Source organism: Bufo bufo, assembly GCF_905171765.1.
Source record: "Bufo bufo chromosome 8 unlocalized genomic scaffold, aBufBuf1.1 SUPER_8_unloc_2, whole genome shotgun sequence".
NCBI classification, from domain to species: Eukaryota; Metazoa; Chordata; class Amphibia; order Anura; family Bufonidae; genus Bufo; species Bufo bufo.
The window spans coordinates 8,488-35,126 of NW_024400010.1; the positions used below are offsets into that span (position 1 = coordinate 8,488).

A 26,639-nucleotide genomic window follows, 5' to 3' on the forward strand; every position below is an offset into this window, starting at 1 on the left:
GGAGTCTCTGACGGTATCGCCCATATTGCAGTACTGACCTCCTGGTGTTTGGAAGATTCCAGCCTCGGTCTCTGTTTCTGGGGGCTAGATGAGGGTGAGGATCTTGAGCTGCTTGCGGCGACGCCATTTTCTGGATCTGTGGTCTCCAGGGCATGGATCTCGCCCGGAATCGGAGGGAGCGAGGGGAACTCCGCTTCATTCAAAGAAAAGGCCTCGGGCTCCAAAGGAGGCGATTGTGAGGGAGAGCTATGTTTCGGCGAGATGCTGTTGCAGGGAGACGGCGGGTAAGTTCCGTTGTTCGATCCGGCGCCATCTTTAGCCGGGCCTCTCTCAAAGAAGCCGTCTAGATTCCCACTTTGCAGTTTAGGCAGCTGTCTTTTGGACCTCCTCATGGTGTCAAGGAGGGTGTCCAGCTTCTGTCCAGGCTAGCCGGGTAATGAGGAGGGTGATAATAGGTCTGGGAAGCTCAATTATGATCGCTCTGGTGCAGGAGCTGTAAGATCAAGCGGCCATTCCTCTCAGCGGCCAAGCCACGCCCCTGTGTTCGGCGATTTTTATGGCGCTTTTTGAAAGGCTGAAAAGCAGCCAATCAACAAGCCTCATACTACTTGCCCCAAAAGGTCATCACAGCCATGCCTACTATTGGCATGGCTGTGATTGGCCAACTGCAGCATGTGACCCCGCCTCTATTTAAGCTGGAGTCACGTAGCGCCGCCCGTCACTCTGCTCGGATTAGTGTAGGGAGAGGCTGCAGCTGCTGTGAGGGAGAGATCAGGGAGAAATCAAGAACTGGTTTATGTACTCAGCGATCTACAGAAAAAGTGTTTTGTGGGTGCAGTGCACTATTTTTTTAAGCCTGCCCTGAGCCAACTACTGCTGAAAACGGACTTTTTTTTCTTCATTTCATCAATATCAATACCTGATCGGCAGCCATTTTATGCAACGATAGTGCACCAGCTTAGGCTATCTGCAAGTCCAGAAATACAGCTTTGGCATACTGGGGTGAAAAAACCCTCTAATATACTGCACATCTGGGATAAGACGTGCATAAGTGACTGTCACATTTAGGCCACAAATACCGCTGTCGTATAGAGTTAAAAAAAAAATAATTTAGTGCAATACCCTACATCAAGGTTTTTATTGGCGGTTAATTTTTTAAACAGAATTAACCACTTTTTACTTTGCTTGGTGAACGCTAACTATGAGGCAAACATCTAATAAGGGACGCGGTCATGGTCGTAGTGGTGGTGGAGCCTCTGGTGCAGAGAGAGGACGTGGCCGTTCTGCCAAAGCTACACGTCCTACTGAACCTACTACCTCAGGTCCCAGTAGCCGCCAGAATTTACAGCGATATTTGGTCGGGCCTAATGCCGTTCTAAGGATGGTAAGGCCTGAGCAAGTACAGGCGCTAGTCAATTGGGTGGCCGACAGTGGATCCAGCACGTTCACATTATCTCCCACCCAGTTTTCTGCAGAAAGCGCACAGGTGGCGCCTGAAACCCATGCCCATCAGTCTGTCACATCACCCCCATGCATATCAGGGAACCTGTCTGAGCCTCAAGTCATGCAGCAGTCTCTTATGCTGTTTGAAGACTCTGCTGGCAGGGTTTCCCAAAGGCATCCACCTAGCCCTTCCCCAGGGGTGGAAGAGATAGAATGCACTGACGCACAACCACTTATGTTTCCTGATGATGAGGACATGGGAATACCACCTCAGCACGTCTCTGATGATGACGAAGCACAGGTGCCAACTGCTGCATCTTTCTGCAGTGTGCAGACTGAACAGGAGGTCAGGGATCAAGACTGGGTGGAAGACGATGCAGGGGACGATGAGGTCCTAGACCCCACATGGAATGAAGGTCGTGCCACTGACTTTCAGAGTTCGGAGGAAGAGGCAGTGGTGAGACCGAGCCAACAGCGTAGCAAAAGAGGGAGCAGTGGGCAAAAGCAGAACACCCGCCGCCAAGAGACTCCGCCTGCTACTGACCGCCGCCATCTGGGACCGAGCACCCCAAAGGCAGCTTCAAGGAGTTCCCTGGCATGGCACTTCTTCAAACAATGTGCTGACGACAAGACCCGAGTGGTTTGCACGCTGTGCCATCAGAGCCTGAAGCGAGGCATTAACGTTCTGAACCTTAGCACAACCTGCATGACCAGGCACCTGCATGCAAAGCATGAACTGCAGTGGAGTAAACACCTTAAAAACAAGGAAGTCACTCAGGCTCCCCCTGCTACCTCTTCTGCTGCTGCCGCCGCCTCCTCGGCTTCTTCTGCTGCTGCTGCCGCCTCGGCCTCTTCTGCTGCTGCCGCCGCCTCGGCCTCTTCCTCCGCCTCTGGAGGAACGTTGGCACCTGCCGCCCAGCAAACATGGGATGTACCACCAACACCACCACCTGCGTCACCAAGCATCTCAACCATGTCACACGGCAGCGTTCAGCTCTCCATCTCACAAACATTTGAGAGAAAGCGTAAATTCCCACCTAGCCACCCTCGATCCCTGGCCCTGAATGCCAGCATTTATAAACTACTGGCCTATGAAATGCTGTCATTTAGGCTGGTGGACACAGACAGCTTCAAACAGCTCATGTCGCTTGCTGTCCCACAGTATGTTGTTCCCAGCCGCCACTACTTCTCCAAGAGAGCCGTGCCTTCCCTGCACAACCAAGTGTCCGATAAAATCAAGTGTGCACTGCGCAACGCCATCTGTGGCAAGGTCCACCTAGCCACAGATACGTGGACCAGTAAGCACGGCCAGGGACGCTATATCTCCCTGTGGCGAAACCAACCTCGCCACTGGGTTTTGGAGGGGCCTGGCTACTAGCCTCTTGCCCCAGGATTATGGGCCCTCTCATCAGCCAGGCCTCATTTGTTCACAAAGGACTTGGATTAACTTGAACCCTGGTCTAATTCGTGCCATTTTGGAATGTTAAATGTCTATGTGTATTGAAAAGGGTGGGACATTGTATACGTTGAGTAGGGAGGTCTGTTCCATTGTCTCTCTGTGTGTATTGGCGATGTCCTTTGTCCTGAGAGATAATTGAATTACTTCTCGGTTGTCTCCAGGACAGAGGATATTGTGAATTCGCCTGCCTGTGATGATGGCATCAACCCAGAGTGAGGTAATTCTATCACGGGCAGAGGGGAGGATTTTGTGTGGGAGTGTCTGAGTGTATTGTACGTGGTTATTGGCTGTTTTTACAAAACCCTGTGGGTGGTAACCTTGTTGGAAGATGTGTATAAAATGCTTGTGTGTTAAAATAAAGAGAGTTCCTGTTTTATACCTTCATGAAGTTTTTGCTCATGTTTGGGGAATGGGATAACTACACTCTTGGGGATTGCTATATCACAATACTCCCCTGAGTATAAGCCCTTGTAAGAGCTTGTTCATGGTTCCTGCTCTCTGCAATTAGGAGAGGTTCACCCACTGGAGCCTGGAGCCTTGTCGTAGGTCCAGGGTGGGTAGGAGACGGCGAGACCTCCACCAAGCTTCGGCGGTTCGTGGGGTCTGCAGTGCTGACGGTGTCGAGTGGAGTGCTTGGAGTCCTCGGGAAGCACTAGGAGCACTATCGACGGAGGTACCCGGTCGGGGTGCTAGGCGTTCCGTTACACTAACTGCACACTGGGTAAATGTAGTGGTGGCTGGGCCCCAGGCGGAGAGCTGTTTGGCGCACGTCCTTCCGCCGCCAAGGATCGCAGGGCAACATTCTTTGCCTCCTGTCTCCTCCTCCTCCTACTCAGCTTCCTCCTCCTCTTCTTCCACCTGCTCATCCAGTCAGCCACACACCTTCACCACCAACTTCAGCACAGCCCGGGGTAAACGTCAGCAGGCCATTCTGAAACTCATATGTTTGGGGGACAGGCCCCACACCGCACAGGAGTTGTGGCGGGGTATAGAACAACAGACCGACGAGTGGTTGCTGCCGGCGAGCCTCAAGCCCGGCCTGGTGGTGTGCGATAATGGGCGAAATCTCGTTGCAGCTCTGGGACTAGCTGGTTTGACGCACATCCCTTGCCTGGCGCATGTGCTGAATTTGGTGATGCAGAAGTTCATTCACGACTACCCCGACATGTCAGAGCTGCTGCATAAAGTGCGGGCCGTCTGTTCGCGCTTCCGGCGTTCTCACCCTGCTGCTGCTCGCCTGTCTGCGCTACAGCGTAACTTCGGCCTTCCCGCTCACCGCCTCAAATGCGACGTGCCCACCAGGTGGAACTCCACCTTGCACATGCTGGACAGACTGTGCGAGCAGCAGCAGGCCATAGTGGAGTTTCAGCTGCAGCACGCACGGGTCAGTCGCACTGCGGAACAGCACCACTTCACCACCAATGACTGGGCCTCCATGCGAGACCTGTGTGCCCTGTTGCGTTGTTTCGAGTACTCCACCAACATGGCCAGTGGCGATGACGCCGTTATCAGCGTTACAATACCACTTCTATGTCTCCTTGAGAAAACAATTAGGGCGATGATGGAAGAGGAGGTGGCCCAGGAGGAGGAGGAGGAGGAAGAGGGGTCATTTTTAGCACTTTCAGGCCAGTCTCTTTGAAGTGACTCAGAGGGAGGTTTTTTGCAACAGCAGAGGCCAGGTACAAATGTGGCCAGACAGGGCCCACTACTGGAGGACGAGGAGGACGAGGATGAGGAGGAGGTGGAGGAGGAGGAGGATGAGGATGAACCATGTTCACAGCGGGTTGGCATCCAACGCAGCTCGGGCCCATCACTGGTGCGTGGCTGGGGGGATACGGAGGACGCAGATGATACGCCTCCCACAGAGGACCACATTCACCGCCTCCTCAACCTCCGACTCCATATCCACCTCCTTCTCTGAGTTGCAGGTTAATAATTTGTAATTTTTAGTTATTTTATTTCATTTTAAGTCATTTCCCTCTCCACATTTGTTTGCAGAGCAGCTGTCATGCTCTTAAGCACATTTTACTGCCTTTTACATCCCTCTAGCCTTTTCAAGGAAAATTTTAGAGCCATTTTAATAAAAAAAAAATGCCAATTTTAGTGCCCTATATTGAAAAAATTCTTATTTTCAATTGTCGGGTGACATTTTACCATTTTTGGCGTATTCAAACCCCTGCTGTGCCTGGGTGACAGGGGCCTAAATCTCTCAAAATCCTCTGTTCCATCGCTGGGTGACATGAACCCCCTTTTGCCGTGAATGAACCCCTGCTCTGCATTGCTGACAGGGAAGTAAATTTGAAAGTGAAAACATCTGTTACTGATGGGAAGATGCGCGACTACAAGCGCACGCTGCTGATGGCATTCCCACCTGCCAGCGGGGGCACAGTCAGGGGCGTAGATAAGGGGGGAATAGGGGGGTTCAAACCCCCCCCAGGCGTGCCGCTGACCCGAACGCCCACATACTGTATTACTGCGGCGGGGCACGGGAGTGCATAGCTCCCATCTCCCGTCGCCTATCACCGCCATAGGCTTCAGGCCTTGTAGGCCTGAGGCCTATTCGGTAGTAAAATCCCGGCTCAGGCGTGCGTGATGACGTCATCGCGTGCCTGTGCCGGGACGCTGCACTGTGACGCGCCTGACTCATCCCGCCTTAAATTATTATAAGAGGGAATACTATGTGGGGGCAAATTACTAGATGGGGCAGTGTGGGGGCAAATTATTATGGGAGGGACTACTATGTGGGGGCAAATTACTAGATGGGGGCAGTGTGGGGGCAAATTATTATGGGAGGGACTACTATGTGGGGGCAAATTACTAGATGGGGGCAGTGTGGGGGAAACTATTGTGTGGGGGCAGTGTGGGGGTAAATGCTATTTAAGATTCAAATTATATTGATGCGGTTTTGGTCCAATTCCCTTGGGTGAGATCATTTGACCCTATAGAACATTAAAATATAAAAACCGCATGCAAAACGCAGTTCACACTGTTGCGGTTTTGATGCGGTTTTCCTCAAAATGAAGCTCTGACCTTGCAGTCCTACTCCAAGAACATTTATAAATGTTTTAACAGTATTGGGAAGTAATATTTATTGTTAGCAAGTTCATTTAATTATGTTTTAAGTATGAATTGTAATAGAGCTGTAGTAGCAACCAAATCCACTCCACATATTGGAACAAGCAGAAAAAAGCACAATTGTGGGAGGGAAAATACCATTTATAAGGAGTGAGAATCCACTCACTCGGTGGCCACTGAGGAAGGGGTGTAAGACCCTGAAACGCGTCTGGCATTACAGAGTGAGCGTGGATTCAAAGAAAAGAATAAAGAAACTGGATATCAAGCTGTAAGCGCAAGAGATCTACTTCCAGACTTGAAATTACCGCCGCATAGCAGTGACGTCATCTAAGCGTCCGCCCGGAACCCCAGATCACCAGGTCACGTGGGACGCCACAGTCGGCCGTGCTCGGCCACCTGGGAAACCAGCGCTGCGGCCAGGCAGCAAGGAGGGGTGAGACCGGGAGATCGTAAGCGGCTGGACATTGTAAGTAACCTGGAGGCCAGTTCAAATGTGCTTTACTTGTACGCATCTCTGAACACCGGACATTGGTATATCATTACCATTATTGCCCCATCTCATTTGGACATAGTTCATCTATTCATTGGTGCTATCTTCTGGATATTTAATACCACCACCACTATTGGGACATTTCGCGCTGCCACATCCCCTGTACAGCACTTTACAGGTTGTTATATACATCACAACCACAATTGGGACATTGTTTGTATGAACTCTGTGTGATCACATGGCACCCATAGTATCGTGCAGGCAGCTGCACAGTAGATATTGCCATTAGTGTGTATACGAACTATAGGCTGTTACATAGCATAGATGCAATTGGATGTACGTTTTATGTATATTTTAGGGGTTTGTTTTTAGAGTATTAAAGATCATTTATTCATCCACTTAGTGTTTCCCTTTTGTGTGTTTCACTTTTCTATACTGTACTATAATATACTGTACTATAATATACTGTACTATACTGTAGTATAATATACTGTACTATAATATACTGTACTATAATATACTGTACTATAATATACTGTACTATACTGTACTATAATATACTGTGCTATAATATACTGTACTATAATATACTGTACTATACTGTAGTATAATATACTGTACTATACTGTACTATAATATACTGTACAATACTGTAGTATAATATACTGTACTATACTGTGCTGTACTATACTGTAGTATAATATACTGTACTATACTGTAGTATAATATACTGTGCTATAATATACTGTACTATAATATACTGTACTATACTGTAGTATAATATACTGTACTATACTGTGCTGTACTATACTGTAGTATAATATACTGTACTATACTGTACTATAATATACTGTGCTATAATATACTGTACTATAATATACTGTACTATACTGTAGTATAATATACTGTACTATACTGTGCTGTACTATACTGTAGTATAATATACTGTACTATACTGTAGTATAATATACTGTACTATACTATAATATACTGTACTATAATATACTGTACTATGCTGCACTATAATATACTGTACTATACAATACTGTCCTGTACTATACCGTGCTGTACTATACTATAATATATAATATTGTGCTATACTATACTGTCCTATAATATACCGTGCTGCACTATACTATACTATATTGTGCTATACTATCCTGTACTATAATATACTGTGCTGTACTATACTATACTATACTGTACTATAATATACTGTACTATACTGTAGTATAATATACTGTACTATACTATACTGTAGTATAATATACTGTACTATACTGTAGTATAATATACTGTACTATACTGTGCTGTACTATACTGTAGTATAATATACTGTACTATACTGTAGTATAATATACTGTACTATACTATAATATACTGTACTATAATATACTGTACTATAATATACTGTACTATGCTGCACTATAATATACTGTACTATACAATACTGTCCTGTACTATACCGTGCTGTACTATACTATAATATATAATATTGTGCTATACTATACTGTCCTATAATATACCGTGCTGCACTATACTATACCGTGCTGTACTATACTATACCGTGCTGTACTATACTATACTGTCCTGTACTATACCGTGCTGTACTATACTATACCGTGCTGTACTATACTATAATATATAATATTGTGCTATACTATACTGTCCTGTACTATAATATACCGTGCTGTACTATACTATAATATATAATATTGTGCTATACTATCCTGTACTATAATATACCGTGCTGCACTATACTATACTATATTGTGCTATACTATCCTGTACTATACCGTGCTGTACTATACTATATTGTGCTATACTATACTGTCCTGTACTATACCGTGCTGTACTATACTATATTGTGCTATACTATACTGTCCTGTACTATACCGTGCTGCACTATACTATGATATACTGTACTATACTATAATATACTATGCTGTACTATACTATGCTGTACTGTACTATAATATACTGTACTATATTATACCGTGCTGCACTATACTATACAGTGCTGCACTATACTATACTATGCTGTACTATACTATGCTGTACTGTACTATAATATTCTGTACTATACTATACTGTGCTGTACTATAATATACTGTACTATACTATAATATACTGTACTATACCAAACTGTACTATACAGTGCTGTACTATACTGTGCTGTACTATAATATACTGTACTATAATATACTGTACTATACTATACTGTACTATACTATAATATACTGTACTATACCAAACTGTACTATACCGTGCTGCACTATACTATACAGTTCTGTACTATACTATAATATACTGTACTATACAATACTGTCCTGTACTATACTATAATATACTGTGCTATACTATACTAGAATATACTGTACTATGCTGCACTATAATATACTGTCCTGTACTATACCGTGCTGCACTATACTATGATATACTGTACTATGCTGTACTATAATATACTGCACTATACTATAATATACTGCACTATACTATTATATACTATACTGCACTATACTATTATATACTGTACTATAATATACTATACTGTACTATACTATAATATACTGTACTATACTATGCTGTACTATAATATACTGTGCTATGCTGTACTATAATATACTGTACTTTTATATACTATAATATACTATACTGTCCTATACTATACAATAATATACTGTACTATACTACACTGTACTATAATATACTATAATATACTATACAATAATATACTGTACTATAATATACTTTTCTTTGCCGTATTGTATTGAGATTACGGAGGTGCAATGAGGGGGATTATAGGGGCAGTTTTCTCTACTTTTCTTACTCCCCAGAATGTTTCCGGGGGTCAGTAAAGCGGGGTCCACACTTCTGGGGGGCGGGGCCATACTCTGCCCCATTGTACCGGCACCCCCTCTGCTGCAGCCAGGAGCCCAGGAGAGAAGTCCTCTGTCATCTGCGGAGCCCTGACCACAAGACGCATCTCTGCCCCCTGAGAGCCCTGTACACACATGAGGCGGCATCACTGCGGCGGGGAATGTGCGGGGACACGGAGCACTGGAGCCGGCAGGGAGCGGAGGCCGCCGCCTGTGTTACCCTCCCGGGCTCTCCGCGGCTCCAGCTCCTCCCCGCAGCGTCCAAGCAGCTTCCTGCGGCCCCACCTTGTGGGAAAGAGCCCTGGGATGGGGACGAGGGCCGGGAAGAGAGGGAACGAGCCCCCGCAGCGGAGCCATCGGGCCGGATCCAGCCGGATGTGCAGAACGTCAGGCAGAGCGGGAGGACTGTGGCGGAGATCCCGGGGCCTGCTCCCGCCTCCTCCGCCACAGACGGCGACACACGGTGAGGGGGGATGTCCGGGAGGAGGAAGGCGCGGAGAAGGCGGCCTCTCCTGTCCGGTTCTAGCCGCTAAAGGGCTCTTCTCCCGGGCAGGGAAGCACAAGGGGAGAGCGGAGCTGCAGCCGGGCTGAGAGGGGTGAAGGCGGGGCCTGTGTCCAGTGTCAGCCAATAGACGCGCAGGAGGGCGGAGCTCGGCAGCCAATCACTGCGCAGCGCTGCACATATAAGAGGCGGTCCCGGCTCCGGCCTCAGTGTTTTCTCCAGGAGAAGTCTTTGTGTTTTCTCCCCACGTCTCACACGATGGCAGAGACCGCGCCAGCAGCCGCCGCTCCTCCTCCTCCCGCCGAAGCGGCCGCCAAGTCCAAGAAGCAGCCGAGGAAATCCGCCGCGGCAGCAGGGGGCGCCAAGAAAAGCAAGAAGCCGTCCGGTCCCAGCGTGTCCGAGCTCCTGGTCACAGCCGTGTCCGCCTCCAAGGAGCGCAGCGGGGTGTCTCTGGCCGCCCTGAAGAAGGCTCTGGCTGCCGGAGGATGCGATGTAGAGAAGAACAATAGCCGCATCAAGGTGGCCATCAGGGCTCTGGTCACCAAGGGGACCCTCACCCAGGTGAAGGGCAGCGGCGCCTCCGGCTCCTTCAAGCTCAACAAGAAGCAGCAGGAGACCAAGGACAAGGCGGCGGCCAAGAAGAAGAAGCCGGCGGCGGCCAAGAAACCTGCAGCTACTGCGGCCAAGAAACCCGCTAAATCCCCGAAGAAGCCCAAGAAGGCTCCGGCCAAGAGCCCGAAAAAGGCTAAGAAACCAGCCGCGGCCAAGAAAGCAGCCAAGAGCCCCAAGAAGCCGAAGGCTGCCCCCAAGCCCAAGAAGCTGGCCAAGAGTCCGGCTAAGAAGGCGGCCAAACCCAAGGCTGCCAAGAGTCCGGCTAAGAAAGCGGCGAAAGCCAAGAAGAGCGCGGCCAAGAAGTAACCGGCGCCGCCCGCACTTCTCCCCCAAAGGCTCTTCTCAGAGCCGCCACCTCCTCCTCAGACGAGCTCCACTCCGCCCTTCTGCCCTCGTTCTCCGCTCACAGCGGGCGGGGGCTCCGGCTCCTCTGCGGGCAGGAATAGGGGGCGGGTTAACCCTGTCAGCGCCGCTCTCTTCCGTCTATCAGGGCCTCGCTGCTCGGCTGATAACCGCCCCGCCCCTCACTGCGCCCCGCCCCCTGCTGGTAGTGATGCCGCCGCTGAGTACTGTGCGTGCAGGGGGGTCGTGCGCTCTATCCCTGGACACCAGCGCAGCGATGGAGCCGCTCTTCTCCGCACAGTGAATACCGGACTGTTCTCCCCTTCTCCGGTGGGGAGCGGGAGAAGGCGGCCACTGACGGGTTAATACTGAGCAGGCTATGGGGGCGGGGCTATAGAACTAGTACCATGGCTTTTGAAATTCCCGCTCAATTAGAATTCAGCGGCCGTGGAGAAGCTCCGCCCCCGTCTCATCTGAATGGATGATGTGAGCCCCTCCTGCTCCGCCCCCCCCCTGGCTCGAATGAATGTAAATGAGCCCTGCTGCTCCGCCCACCGGCTCGGCTGATTAGATGGCTGTGAGCCCCGCCCCTCTTGCTGCTCCGCCCCCCGCTCTTCTCAGAGCCCCCACCTTCTCTAGGACGGAGCTGCCGCATTGTGTGAATACATGGAAGCCTCGTGTCCGAGGCGGATTATTCCCTCATTATAGACCAGACCGGGAGAATGAGGGGGAGTAGTGATTGGACACTTGAGGAGGTAGTGAAGGACGAGCGGCTGGATGGGTCCACAGAGCCGGGCACTCGGGGATACACCGGTGCTATGGGGGCGGGGATAGGATTGGAGCTCAGGACATGGCGGAGAATGCGGGGACGTCTGTGACAAAGAGACGGAAGGGAAGAGCAGGGAGTCCGGGCAGACATTGCTGCTGTAGAGGGTTTGGCCGCTGGATTCTAACCGCACTGTAATTGAGCGGGAATTTCAAAAGCCAGAGATCAGCCAATCACTGTAAAGCACTTGTCCTATAGCTCCGCCCCCAGCCGCGCTGAGTGGAGATGGCGGGGGGCAGGGAGGATGGAGGCGGTTACCGGTCACGGTCAGCGAGTCCCTGATAGACGGGGGGAGATACAGAGAGCGCTTTTAGAATAAAGGAACTGCTCTTACTAATTAGAGCGCTGAAAGGGTTAACCCGCCTCCTGTGAGCAGAGGTGGAGAATGAAGGGCGGAGTGGAGCTCGTCTCTGGAGGAGGTGGTGGCTCTGAGAAGAGCCTTTGTTGGGTGCGGGGCGCAGATCTAAGCCCTCTCCCCTCGGATCCTGCGGGCCAGCTGGATATCCTTGGGCATGATGGTGACCCGCTTGGCGTGGATGGCGCAGAGGTTGGTGTCCTCGAAGAGCCCGACCAGGTAAGCCTCGCTGGCCTCCTGCAGGGCCATGACGGCCGAGCTCTGGAAGCGAAGGTCGGTCTTGAAGTCCTGGGCGATCTCTCTCACCAGGCGCTGGAAGGGCAGCTTCCGGATGAGCAGCTCGGTGGACTTCTGGTAGCGCCGGATCTCCCGGAGAGCGACGGTCCCGGGCCGGTAGCGGTGAGGCTTCTTGACTCCGCCAGTGGCGGGGGCGCTCTTCCTGGCGGCCTTGGTGGCCAGCTGCTTGCGGGGAGCTTTCCCGCCGGTGGACTTACGGGCTGTCTGCTTGGTTCTGGCCATGGCTCTGCAGAGATCTGTACACAGCAAGAGAGTGAGGTGAGGAACGGACCGTGCAGATCATTTATACTCCCGACCTCGTCCTCATTGGCTCATGTAAACCACACCCCTACATCCCTATTAGTTTATTCGTACAGTGATGTGCCCGCCAAAACTTCCGTTACCAATCATCGTTCACAAGAGGCGGAGCCCAAGCTGAAGAAGAGGTGGAGCTACAGAATAAGTATGTTATAGTGATTGGCTGATCTGTGGCTTTTGAAATTCCCGTTCAGCGGCCGTGGAGGAGCAGTCCATTACACACAGGGGACGAACCCTCTACAGCAGCAATGTCTGCCCGTTCTCGCAGCAGGTCAGGAGCGGCAAGTGCCCCTGTGTGTAATGGACTGCTCCTCCACGGCCGCTGAATTCTGACCGGACTGTAATTGAGCGGGAATTTCAAAAGCCAGAGATCAGCCAATCACTGTAAAGCACTTGTTCTATAGCTCCGCCCCCTTCTCTGCGCTGGTGTCCGGGGATAGAGCGCACGGCGGGGCTCACATCCATCCATTAGCAGATCACTACTGCCCTCATCCTCCTCACTGGCTGACCACTACTCCCCTCATCCTCCTCAGTACCATATAACTACTTCACTCATTCTCCTCATTGCCCAACTTCTCTCTGGCCGATCATTCCTCCCCCTCACTGTCTGATCACTACTCCCCCATCCTTCTCTCTGGCCGATCACTACTTCCCTCATCCTCCCGAGTATACGATCACTACTCCCCCATCCTTCTCTCTGGCCGATCACTACTCCCCTCATCCTCCCGAGTATACGATCACTACTCCCCCCATCCTTCTCTCTGGCCGATCACTACTCCCCTCATCCTCCCGAGTATACGATCACTACTCCCCCCATCCTTCTCTCTGGCCGATCACTACTCCCCTCATCCTCCCGAGTATACGATCACTACTCCCCCATCCTTCTCTTTGGCCGATCACTACTCCCCTCATCCTCCCGAGTATACGATCACTACTCCCCCATCCTCCCGATCAGTGGTCTATAATGAGGGAATAATCCGCCTCGGACATGAGGCTTCCATGTATTCACACAATGCGGCAGCTCCGTCCTAGAGAAGGTGGGGGGGAGGGGGAGGAGCAGGAGGAGGGGCGGGGCTCACATCATCCATTCAGCTGAGCCGGGGGCGGAGCTTCTCCACGGCCGCTGAATTCTTACATCACATCCTAAACATTACAGCCTCCACATTACATCACAGCCTCCATATTCTATTATCAACCTCAACAACATATTACAGCCTCTACATTAGATTATAGCCTCCACATTATTTTACAGCCTAAATATTACCAGCCTCCGTATTAACGGCCTCTACATTAGTCTCCATGTTAAATTACCAGCCTCCACATTATATTACAGCCTCCATATTACCGGCCTCCACATTATATTACAGCCTTCATATTACCAGCCTCTGCATTACATTAAAGCCTTCAAATTATATTACCAGCCTCCATATTATATTATCAACCTCAACAACATATTACAGCCTCTACATTATTTTACAGCCTAAATATTACCAGCCTCCATGTTATATTACAGCCTCCGTATTAACGGCCTCTACATTACAGTCTCCATGTTAAATTACCGGCCTCCACATTATATTACAGACTCCATATTACCGGCCTCTACATTACATCAGGGCCTAAACATTATATTACAGCCTCCATATTACATCACAGCCTTTACATTATATTACAGCCTCCATATTACATTATATTACAGCCTCCATACTACCAGCCTCCACATTACATCACAGCCTTATTACCAGCCTCTGCTTTACATTACAGACTCCAAATTATATTACAGCCTCCACATTACATTAGACTCCATATTACATTACAGACTCCATATTACCGTCCTCTACATTACATCACAGCCTAAACATTATGTAACAGCCTCCATATATTCAGTCTCCAGATTACATCACAGCTTCCATATAACTAGCCTCTACATTACAGCCTCCATACTACCAGCCTCCACATTATATTACAGCCTCCATATTAGCGGACTCTACATTACATCACAGCTTAAACATTGTCACAGCCTCTATATTAATTGACAGCCTCCGTATTACCAGCCTCTACATTACAGCCTCCCTACTACCAGCCTCTATTTTGTATAATCAATCTCAACATTATATTACAGCCTTCATATTTTCAGCCTCTACATTACATTATAGCCTCCATATTATATTGCAGCCTTTATATTAACAGCCTCCACATTATATTGCAGACTCCATATTACCGCCCTCTACATTACATCACAGCCTAAACATTATGTTACAGCCTCCATATATTCAGTCTCCAGATTACATCACAGCCTCCATATAACTAGCCTCTACATTATATTACAACCTCCATAATTTCAGCCTCTACATTACATTACAGCCTAAACATTATGTCACAGCCTCCATATTTTCAGCATCAAGATTACATCACAGCCTCCACATTATATGACAGCCTCCATACTACCAGCCTCCACATGATATTACAGGCTTCATATTACCAGCCTCTGCATTACAGGCTCAAAATTATATTACAGTCTCTGCATTACAATACAGCCTCTATATTACATTACCGGCCTGCACATTATATTACAGCCTCCGTATTACCGGCCTCTACATTACATCACAGCTTAAACATTATGTTACAACCTCCACATTACATCACAGCCTCAACATTGACAGCCTCCATATTACCAGCCTGTAAATTACATTATATCCTCCGCATTATATTAAAGCCTCTATATTATCAACCTTAACATTATATAACAGCCTTCATATTTACAGCCTCCACATTACATTATAGCCTCAATATTCTATTATAGCCTCCACATTACATTGCAGCCTCCATATTATATTACAGCCTACACATTATATTACCACTACTCCCCTTATCCTCCCCAGTGCCCAATCACCACTCCCCTCATTAATAGCAGATCACTACTCCCCTCATCCTCCTCACTGGCTGACCACTACTCCCCTAATCATCCTCAATACCATATAACTACTTCCCTCATACTTAGTGCCCGATCACTACTCCCCTAATCATCCTCAATACCATATAACTACTCCCCTCATACTTAGTGCCCGATCACTACTCCCCTCATCCTCCTCACTGGCAGATCACTACTTCCCTCATCATCCTCAATACCATATAACTACTTCCCTCATACTTAGTGCCCGATCACTACTCCCCTCATCATCCTCAATACCATATAACTACTTCCCTCATTCTCCTTATTGCCCAATCACTACTCCCCTCATCCTCCTCTCTGGCAGATCACTACTCCCCTCATCCTCCTCTCTGGCAGATCACTACTCCCCTCATCATCCTCAGCACCATATAACTACTTCACTCATTCTCCTTATTGCCCGATCACTACTCCCCTCATCCTCCTCAGTACCATATAACTACTCCCCTCATACTTAGTGCCCGATCACTACTCCCCTCATCCTCCTCAGTACCATATAACTACTCCCCTCATACTTAGTGCCCGATCACTACTCCCCTCATCCTTATTGCCCAATCACTACTCCCCTCATCATCCTCAATACCATATAACTACTTCCCTCATACTTAGTGCCCGATCACTACTCCCCTCATCATCCTCAGCACCATATAACTACTTCACTCATTCTCCTTATTGCCCAATCACTACTCCCCTCATCCTCCTCAGTACCATATAACTACTCCCCTCATACTTAGTGCCCGATCACTACTCCCCTCATCCTCCTCAGTACCATATAACTACTCCCCTCATACTTAGTGCCCGATCACTACTCCCCTCACCCTCCTCAGTACCATATAACTACTTCCCTCATACTTAGTGCCCGATCACTACTCCCCTCATCCTCCTCTCTGGCAGATCACTACTCCCCTCATCCTCCTCAATAGCATATAACTACTCCCCTCATACTTAGTGCCCGATCACTACTCCCCTCATCCTCCTCTCTGGCAGATCACTGCTCCCCTTATACACTTCAGCTGAGCTCTGCTCCCGCTATGAATGGCTGCGGATCAGCGAGCTGTGCGGCTGCTCAGTGCAGGGCGGGAGGACGAGGCTCCGCTCCTACGGGCACATAACGGCTGAGGGGGTCCAGAGCTCTGCTCCTATTGGCTGGGAGAGCTCAGGATCTCGTCGCTCATTTGAATTTCCCGCCTATAGTCCCCAACTGCAAATGAGCTGCTGATCTACAGGAGGAGCCGGTCATGTGACCTGTACCCGCGTCATAAACCACGCCTAGCGCCGCTCATTGGCTTCTCCACGAGTCTTGTCTTCTAATCCACCCAATGAGCGGCGCTGGGGGCGGAGCAGCAGCCTATAAAGGCGGCAGGAGGCGCCTGCTCCGGAGAACACACATTAGAGTCTTCTTTGCTGTTTTGTGCTCTGCTGTAGAGAACGATGTCTGGACGCGGCAAACAAGGAGGCAAAGTCCGGGCTAAGGCCAAGACCCGCTCCTCCCGGGCAGGGCTCCAGTTCCCGGTCGGCCGAGTGCACAGGCTCCTCCGCAAGGGCAACTACGCCCAGAGGGTGGGCGCCGGCGCTCCCGTCTACTTGGCCGCTGTGCTCGAGTATCTCACCGCCGAGATCCTGGAGCTGGCCGGCAATGCCGCCCGCGACAACAAGAAGACCCGCATCATCCCCCGCCACCTGCAGCTGGCCGTGCGCAACGACGAGGAGCTCAACAAGCTGCTGGGCGGCGTCACCATCGCCCAGGGAGGCGTCCTGCCCAACATCCAGGCCGTGCTGCTGCCCAAGAAGACCGAGAGCACCAAGTCGGCCAAGAGCAAGTGAGCCCGGCTCTGCTGCTGCTGCTGTGCCCCCCGGAACCAAAGGCTCTTCTAAGAGCCCCCCACATGCTCTGTACGACTGAGCTGGCGATGCCGCTGATCTCCGCTGTGGAGGAGGCGTCACACAGGGGCACTTACCGCTCCTGACCTGCTGCGAGTACGGGCAGACATTGCTGCTGTAGAGGGTTCGTCCCCTGTGTGGAATGGAGTCGGACTGCTCCTCCACGGCTGCTGGATTCTGACCGGACTGGAATTGGGCGGGAATTTCAAATGCCAAGGTGCTAGTTCTATAGCCCCGCCCCCATAGCCTGCTCAGTATTAACCCGTCAGTGGCCGCCTTCTCCCGCTCCCCACCGGAGAAGGGGAGAACAGTCCCGTAGTCACTGTGCGGAGAAGAGCGGCTCCATCGCTGCGCTGGTGTCCAGGGATAGAGCGCACGACCCCCCTGCACGGACAGTACACTCAGCGGCGGCATCACTACCAGCAGGGGGCGGGGCGCAGTGAGGGGCGGGGCGGTTATCAGCAGAGCAGCGAGGCCCTGATAGACGGAAGAGAGATGTTAGCCCCGCCCCCCGCCTCAGCTGAATGGATGTATGGGAGCCCTGCCCGCCCTACTGCTCCGCCCCCGGCTCATCTGAATGGATGGATGTGAGTTCTGCTCCGCCCCCCGGTTAAGCAGAATAGATGGCTATGAGCCCAGCCCCTCCTGCTGCTCCGCCCTCCGACTCAGATCTATGAATGGATGTGAGCCCCTCCCTTCTTGCTGCTCCGCCCCCAGCTCTGCTGAATGGATGGATGTGAGACACGCCTCTCCTGGAGCCACGCCTCTCCTGTTGCTCCGCCCCCGGCTCTTCTGAATGGATGGATGTGAGCCCCGCCTCTCCTGTTGCTCCGCTGAATGGATGTATGTGAGCCCCGCCCCTCTATTTGCTCCGCCCCCGGCTCAGCTGAATGGATGTGAGGCTGCCAATTAGGAGAAGTGGAGACACCACGTGACCCTCTCCTCCAATAGATCGGCGCGCAGTCGGCAGCAGCTCATTTGCATGGCCCGTGTATAAATACCGCCGCGGTGGCAGGAGGAGAACAGACGAGATTTTGTCTTCAGTCAGAATGCCCGATCCCGCCAAGTCCGCCCCAGCGCCCAAGAAGGGCTCCAAGAAAGCCGTCACCAAGGTCCAGAAGAAGGACGGCAAGAAGCGGAGGAAGAGCAGGAAGGAGAGCTATGCCATCTACGTCTACAAGGTGCTGAAGCAGGTCCACCCCGACACCGGCATCTCCTCCAAGGCCATGGGCATCATGAACTCCTTCGTCAACGACATCTTCGAGCGCATCGCAGGGGAAGCCTCCCGCCTGGCTCACTACAACAAGCGCTCCACCATCACCTCCCGGGAGATCCAGACCGCCGTGCGCCTGCTGCTGCCCGGAGAGCTGGCCAAGCACGCCGTCTCCGAGGGCACCAAGGCCGTCACCAAGTACACCAGCGCCAAGTGAGCGCCGCCCCCGCTCTCCGGACCCAAAGGCTCTTCTCAGAGCCCCCACCCTGTCTCCAGCGGAGCTGCTCCCGGGTCTCCCCGTTGTTCTCAGTGGCTGCGGTTTTCCTCCCTGTCAGCTAGATGAGATGCGGTAACGCTATCGGAAGTTACAATACAAGCTCCCCTCATCCTCCTCCTCCATGCCCGATCACTACTCCCATCATCCTTCTCCTCAGTGTGGCGCTCCCTGGGGAGAGGCTGTGCGGCCGCTCAGTGCAGGACAGGAGGACGAGGCTCCTACGGGCACATAACGGCTGCGGGGTCCAGAGCTCTGCTATTGGCTGGGAGAGATCAGGATCTCGTCCCTCGTTTGAATTTCCCGCCTATAGTTGAGCTGCTGATTTACAGGAGGAGCCGGTCATGTGACCTGTACCAGCGCCGCTCATTGGCGGGACGGATTAACCCCTCGGTCTCCGAGCACAGCTCGTCTCGTAGCTGCGGTGGAGAACACCCGGGGCTCGGTATAGATTATTGGGGGGTTTCTGTAATGTAGACCTCCGGCTGTACTGAGCACAGGGCGCCGCTGATCTCCTGATGGGCGGGCGGTGTTAACCCCTCAGTGGAATTGTAGCTCCTCCCCGGGAAGGTGTGGCGCTCCCTGGGGAGAGGCTGTGCGGCCGCTCAGTGCAGGACAGGAGGACGAGGCTCCTACGGGCACATAACGGCTGCGGGGTCCAGAGCTCTGCTCCTATTGGCTGGGAGAGCTCAGGATCTCGTCCCTCATTTGAATTTCCCGCCTATAGGAGCCGGTCATGTGACCTGTACCAGCGCCGCTCATTGGCGGAACGGATTAACCCCTCGGTCTCCGAGCACAGCTCGTCTCGTAGCTGCGGTGGAGAACACCCGGGGCTCGGGATTTACACAGATTATTGGGGGGTTTCTGTAATGTAGACCTCCGGCTGTACTGAGCACAGGGCGCCGCTGATCTCCTGATGGGCGGGCGGTGTTAACCCCTCAGTGGCATTGTAGCTCCTCCCCGGGAAGATGTGGGCGGCTCTGAGAAGAGCCTTTGTGCTGTGAGGACGGAGGAGGCGGCGGCAGCATTAACCCCCGAAGCCGTAGAGAGTGCGGCCCTGGCGCTTGAGCGCGTAGACCACGTCCATGGCGGTGACGGTCTTCCTCTTGGCGTGCTCGGTGTAGGTGACGGCGTCCCGGATGACGTTCTCCAGGAAGACCTTCAGCACCCCGCGAGTCTCCTCATAGATGAGGCCGGAGATGCGCTTGACGCCTCCCCTGCGAGCTAGGCGGCGGATGGCAGGCTTGGTGATGCCCTGGATGTTATCACGGAGCACCTTCCTGTGCCGCTTGGCGCCGCCTTTCCCGAGCCCTTTCCCTCCTTTACCGCGACCAGACATCTTCTAGGTGTGAGGAGCAGAGAGCAGTGACTGCTCAGCCCAGAGCCCTCCTTTATATGGAGCATGGGCGGACCTGAAAGAGAACTGGGGGCGGGGCTGTTCCTGAACTCCAGGCCCCGCCCTCCAGCTCTGATTGGCAGAGCTCAGAAGTGCTGGTGGTTTTCATTTTCCAGCCTCCATGTTACCAGCCTGTAAATTACATCATATCCTTCACATTAAAATAAAGTCTCTATATTATATTATCAACCTCTGCATTATATTACAGCCTCCATACTACCAGCCTCCACATTCTATTACAGCCTCTGCATTACATTATAGCCTCCACCTTACATTACAGCCTCCATATTACATCTATGTTTCTATTACAGCCTCCATATTACATTATCTTCCTCCACATTATATTACAGCCTCCATATTACCAGCCTCTACATTACATTACAGCCTCCATACTACCAGCCTCTACATTACATTACAGCCTCCACATTACATTACCAGGCTCTACATAATATTACAGCCTCCATACTACCAGCCTCCACATTCTATTACAACCTCTGCATTACATTATAGCCTCCACCTTATATTACAGCCTCCACATTGCATCTATGTTTCTATTACAGCCTCCATACTACCAGCCTCCACATTCTATTACAACCTCTGCATTACATTATAGCCTCCACCTTATATTACAGCCTCCACATTACATCTATGTTTCTATTACAGCCTCCATACTACCAGCCTCCACATTCTATTACAGCCTCCCCATTACATTATAGCCTCCACCTTATATTACAGCCTCCATATTACCAGCCTGTAAATTACATCATATTAAAGGCTCTATATTATATTATCAACCTCAACATTATAGTACAGCCTCCACATTACATTATAGCCTTTACATTCTATTACAGCCTCCATACTACCAGCCTCTGCATTACATTGTAGCCTCCACCTTACATTACAGCCTCCACATTACATCTATGTTTCTATTACAGCCTCCATATTACATTACAGCCCCCACATTCTATTACAGCATACACATTATATTCCAGCCTTCACATGATATTACAGTCTCCATATCATATTATCAACTTCAACATTATATTACAGCCTCCATATTACATTATAGCCTCCACATTACATCACAGCCTCTATATTATCAACTTCAACATTATATTACAGACTCAATATTTACAGCATCTTCATTATATTACAGCCTCCATATTAACAGCCTCCACATTACATCACAGCCTCCATATTATATTATCAACCTCAACAACATATTACAGCCTCTACATTACATTATAGCCTAAATATTACCAGCCTCCACATTACATTACAGCCTCCATGTTACATTACCAGCCTCCACATTACATTACAGCCTCCATGTTACATTACCAGCCTCCACATTATATTACAGCCTCCATGTTACATTACCGGCCCCCACATTATATTACAGCCTCCGTATTACCGGCCTCTACATAACAGTCTCCATGTTACATTACCGGCCTCCACATTATATTACAGTCTTCATATTACCGTCCTCTACATTACATCACATCCTAAAAATTACATTACAGCCTCCATACTACCAGCCTCCACATTACATCACATTATATTACAGCCTTCATATTACCAGCCTATGTATTACATTATAGCCTCCAAATTATATTACAGCTTCCATTTTACCAGCCTCCACATTACATCACAGCCTCCATAGTATATTGTCAACCTCAACAACATATTACAGCCTCTACATTACATTATAGCCTCCACATTATATTACAGGCTAAATATTGCCAGCCTCCATGTTACATTACCGGCCTCCACATTATATTACAGCCTTCGTATTATCGGCCTCCACATTATATTACAGACTCCATATTATCGTCCTCTAAATTACATCACATCCTAAACATTACATTACAGCCTCCATACTACAAGCCTCCACATTACATCACAGCCTCTACATTATATTACAGCCTCTATATTACCAGCCTCTGCATTTCATTATAGCCTCCACCTTACATTACAGCCTCCACATTACATCTATGTTTCTATTACAGCCTCCATATTACATTACCTTCCTCCACATTATATTACAGCCTCAATATTACCAGCCTCTACATTACATTACAGCCTCCATACTACCAGCCTCCACATTACATTACAGCCTCCACATTACATTATCAGGCTCCACATTATATTACAGCCTACACATAATATTACAGCTTCCACATTATTTTCCAGCCTTCACATGATATTACAGCCTCTATATTACATTACAGCCTCCATATTATATTACAGCCTCCATATTTAAAGCCTCAACATTATATTATAGCCTCCACATTACATCACAGCCTCTATATTATCAACCTCAACATTATATTACAGCCTCCATATTTACAGCATCTATATTAAATTACAGCCTCTATATTAACGGCCTCTACATTACATCACAGCCTCCATATTATATTATCAACCTCAACAACATATTACAGCCTCTACATTACATTATAGCCTCCACATTATTTTACAGCCTAAATATTACCAGCCTCCACAATACATTACAGCCTCCATGTTACATTACCGGCCTCCATATTATATTACAGCCTCCGTATTACCGGCCTCTACATTACAGTCTCCATGTTACATTCCTGGCCTCCACATTATGTTACAGACTCCATATTACCGTCCTCTACATTACATCACATCCTAAACATTACAGCCTCCATACTACCAGCCTCCACATTACATCACAGCCTCTACATTATATTACAGCCTTCATATTTCCAGCCTATGCATTATATTAAAGCCTCCATATTAACAGCCTCCATAGTATATTATCAACCTCAACAACATATTACAGCCTCTACATTACATTATAGCCTCCACATTATATTACAGCCTCCATGTTACATCACGGGCCTCCACATTATATTACAGCCTCTATATTACCAGCCTCCATGTTACATTACCGGCCTCCACATTATATTACAGCCTCTATATTACCAGCCTCCATGTTACATCACTGGCCTCCACATTATATTACAGACTCCATATTACCGTCCTCTACATTACTTCACATCCTAAACATTACATTACAGCCTCCATACTAACAGCCTCCACATTACATCACAGCCTCTACATTATATTACAGCCTTCATATTACCAGCCTCCACATTACATCACAGCCTGCATAGTATATTATCAGCCTCTACATTACATTATAGCCTCCACATTATATTACAGCCTAAATATTACCAGCCTCCATGTTACATCACCGGCCTCCACATTATATTACAGCCTCTATATTACCAGCCTCCATGTTACATCACCGGCCTCCACATTATATTACAGCCTCCGTATTACCGGCCTCTACATTACAGTCTCCATGTTACATTACCGGCCTCCACATTATATTACAGACTCCATATTACCGTCCTCTACATTACATCCTAAACATTACATTACAGCCTCCATACTACCAGCCTCCACATTACATCACAGCCTCTACATTATATAACAGCCTTAATATTTCCAGCCTATGCATTATATTACAGCCTCCATATTACCAGCCTCCACATTACATCACAGCCTCCATAGTATATTATCAACCTCAACAACATATTACAGCCTCTACATTACATTATAGCCTCCACATTATATTACAGCCTCTATATTACCAGAGCCGCCACCTCCTCCTCAGACGAGCTCCACTCCGCCCTTCTGCCCTCGTTCTCCGCTCACAGCGGGCGGGGGCCCCGGCTCCTCTGCGGGCAGGAATAGGGGGCGGGTTAACCCTGTCAGCGCCGCTCTCTTCCGTCTATCAGGGCCTCGCTGCTCGGCTGATAACCGCCCCGCCCCTCACTGCGCCCCGCCCCCTGCTGGTAGTGATGCCGCCGCTGAGTACTGTGCGTGCAGGGGGGTCGTGCGCTCTATCCCTGGACACCAGCGCAGCGATGGAGCCGCTCTTCTCCGCACAGTGAATACGGGACTGTTCTCCCCTCCTCCGGTGTGGGGCGGGAGAAGGCGGCCACTGACGGGTTAATACTGAGCAGGCATTGGGGGCGGGGCTATAGAACTAGTACCATGGCTTTTGAAATTCCCGCTCAATTAGAATTCAGCGGCCGTGGAGAAGCTCCGCCCCCGTCTCATCTGAATGGATGATGTGAGCCCCTCCTGCTCCGCCCCCCCCCTGGCTCGAATGAATGTAAATGAGCCCTGCTGCTCCGCCCACCGGCTCGGCTGATTAGATGGCTGTGAGCCCCGCCCCTCTTGCTGCTCCGCCCCCCGCTCTTCTCAGAGCCCCCACCTTCTCTAGGACGGAGCTGCCGCATTGTGTGAATACATGGAAGCCTCGTGTCCGAGGCGGATTATTCCCTCATTATAGACCAGACCGGGAGAATGAGGGGGAGTAGTGATTGGACACTTGAGGAGGTAGTGAAGGACGAGCGGCTGGATGGGTCCACAGAGCCGGGCACTCGGGGATACACCGGTGCTATGGGGGCGGGGATAGGATTGGAGCTCAGGACATGGCGGAGAATGCGGGGACGTCTGTGACAAAGAGACGGAAGGGAAGAGCAGGGAGTCCGGGCAGACATTGCTGCTGTAGAGGGTTTGGCCGCTGGATTCTAACCGCACTGTAATTGAGCGGGAATTTCAAAAGCCAGAGATCAGCCAATCACTGTAAAGCACTTGTCCTATAGCTCCGCCCCCAGCCGCGCTGAGTGGAGATGGCGGGGGGCAGGGAGGATGGAGGCGGTTACCGGTCACGGTCAGCGAGTCCCTGATAGACGGGGGGAGGTACAGAGAGCGCTTTTAGAATAAAGGAACTGCTCTTACTAATTAGAGCGCTGAAAGGGTTAACCCGCCTCCTGTGAGCAGAGGAGGAGAATGAAGGGCGGAGTGGAGCTCGTCTCTGGAGGAGGTGGCGGCTCTGAGAAGAGCCTTTGTTGGGTGCGGGGCGCAGATCTAAGCCCTCTCCCCTCGGATCCTGCGGGCCAGCTGGATATCCTTGGGCATGATGGTGACCCGCTTGGCGTGGATGGCGCAGAGGTTGGTGTCCTCGAAGAGCCCGACCAGGTAAGCCTCGCTGGCCTCCTGCAGGGCCATGACGGCCGAGCTCTGGAAGCGAAGGTCGGTCTTGAAGTCCTGGGCGATCTCTCTCACCAGGCGCTGGAAGGGCAGCTTCCGGATGAGCAGCTCGGTGGACTTCTGGTAGCGCCGGATCTCCCGGAGAGCGACGGTCCCGGGCCGGTAGCGGTGAGGCTTCTTGACTCCGCCAGTGGCGGGGGCGCTCTTCCTGGCGGCCTTGGTGGCCAGCTGCTTGCGGGGAGCTTTCCCGCCGGTGGACTTACGGGCTGTCTGCTTGGTTCTGGCCATGGCTCTGCAGAGATCTGTACACAGCAAGAGAGTGAGGTGAGGAACAGACCGTGCAGATCATTTATACTCCCGACCTCGTCCTCATTGGCTCATGTAAACCACACCCCTACATCACTATTAGTTTATTCGTACAGTGATGTGCCCGCCAAAACTTCCGTTAACAAACATCGTTCACAAGAGGCGGAGCCCAAGCTGAAGAAGAGGTGGAGCTACAGAATAAGTATGTTATAGTGATTGGCTGATCTGTGGCTTTTGAAATTCCCGTTCAGCGGCCGTGGAGGAGCAGTCCATTACACACAGGGGACGAACCCTCTACAGCAGCAATGTCTGCCCGTTCTCGCAGCAGGTCAGGAGCGGCAAGTGCCCCTGTGTGTAATGGACTGCTCCTCCACGGCCGCTGAATTCTGACCGGACTGTAATTGAGCGGGAATTTCAAAAGCCAGAGATCAGCCAATCACTGTAAAGCACTTGTTCTATAGCTCCGCCCCCTTCTCTGCGCTGGTGTCCGGGAATAGAGCGCACGGCGGGGCTCACATCCATCCATTAGCAGATCACTACTGCCCTCATCCTCCTCACTGGCTGACCACTACTCCCCTCATCCTCCTCAGTACCATATAACTACTTCACTCATTCTCCTCATTGCCCAACTTCTCTCTGGCCGATCATTCCTCCCCCTCACTGTCTGATCACTACTCCCCCATCCTCCTCACTGTCTGATCACTACTCCCCCATCCTTCTCTCTGGCCGATCACTACTTCCCTCATCCTCCCGAGTATACGATCACTACTCCCCCATCCTTCTCTCTGGCCGATCACTACTCCCCTCATCCTCCCGAGTATACGATCACTACTCCCCCCATCCTTCTCTCTGGCCGATCACTACTCCCCTCATCCTCCCGAGTATACGATCACTACTCCCCCCATCCTTCTCTCTGGCCGATCACTACTCCCCTCATCCTCCCGAGTATACGATCACTACTCCCCCATCCTTCTCTTTGGCCGATCACTACTCCCCTCATCCTCCCGA

The 26,639-nt window shown here is 50.4% G+C and overlaps 3 protein-coding genes across 3 annotated transcripts; 2 read left to right on the plus strand and 1 right to left on the minus strand.

Moving 5' to 3' along the window:
* The first annotated feature begins 10,106 nt into the window (after positions 1–10,106).
* Positions 10,107–10,766, plus strand: LOC120982984 (histone H1A-like). The gene has a single exon (XM_040413094.1). It carries the CDS (start codon positions 10,107–10,109, stop codon positions 10,764–10,766), a length of 660 nt encoding a protein of 219 aa, XP_040269028.1.
* Positions 10,767–11,982: 1,216 nt separating this feature from the next.
* Positions 11,983–25,613, minus strand: LOC120982990. The gene is made up of 3 exons (XM_040413099.1): positions 25,206–25,613; positions 17,006–17,591; positions 11,983–12,516 (listed from the first exon to the last, which is right to left on the minus strand). Exons 1-3 carry the CDS (start codon positions 25,611–25,613, stop codon positions 12,092–12,094), a joined length of 1,419 nt encoding a protein of 472 aa, XP_040269033.1. The 3' UTR covers positions 11,983–12,091.
* On the plus strand, positions 18,398–18,912 carry LOC120982995 (histone H2B type 2-F). Its single transcript, XM_040413105.1, has one exon. It carries the CDS (start codon positions 18,455–18,457, stop codon positions 18,833–18,835), a length of 381 nt encoding a protein of 126 aa, XP_040269039.1. The 5' UTR covers positions 18,398–18,454; the 3' UTR covers positions 18,836–18,912.
* Positions 25,614–26,639: the final 1,026 nt, after the last annotated feature.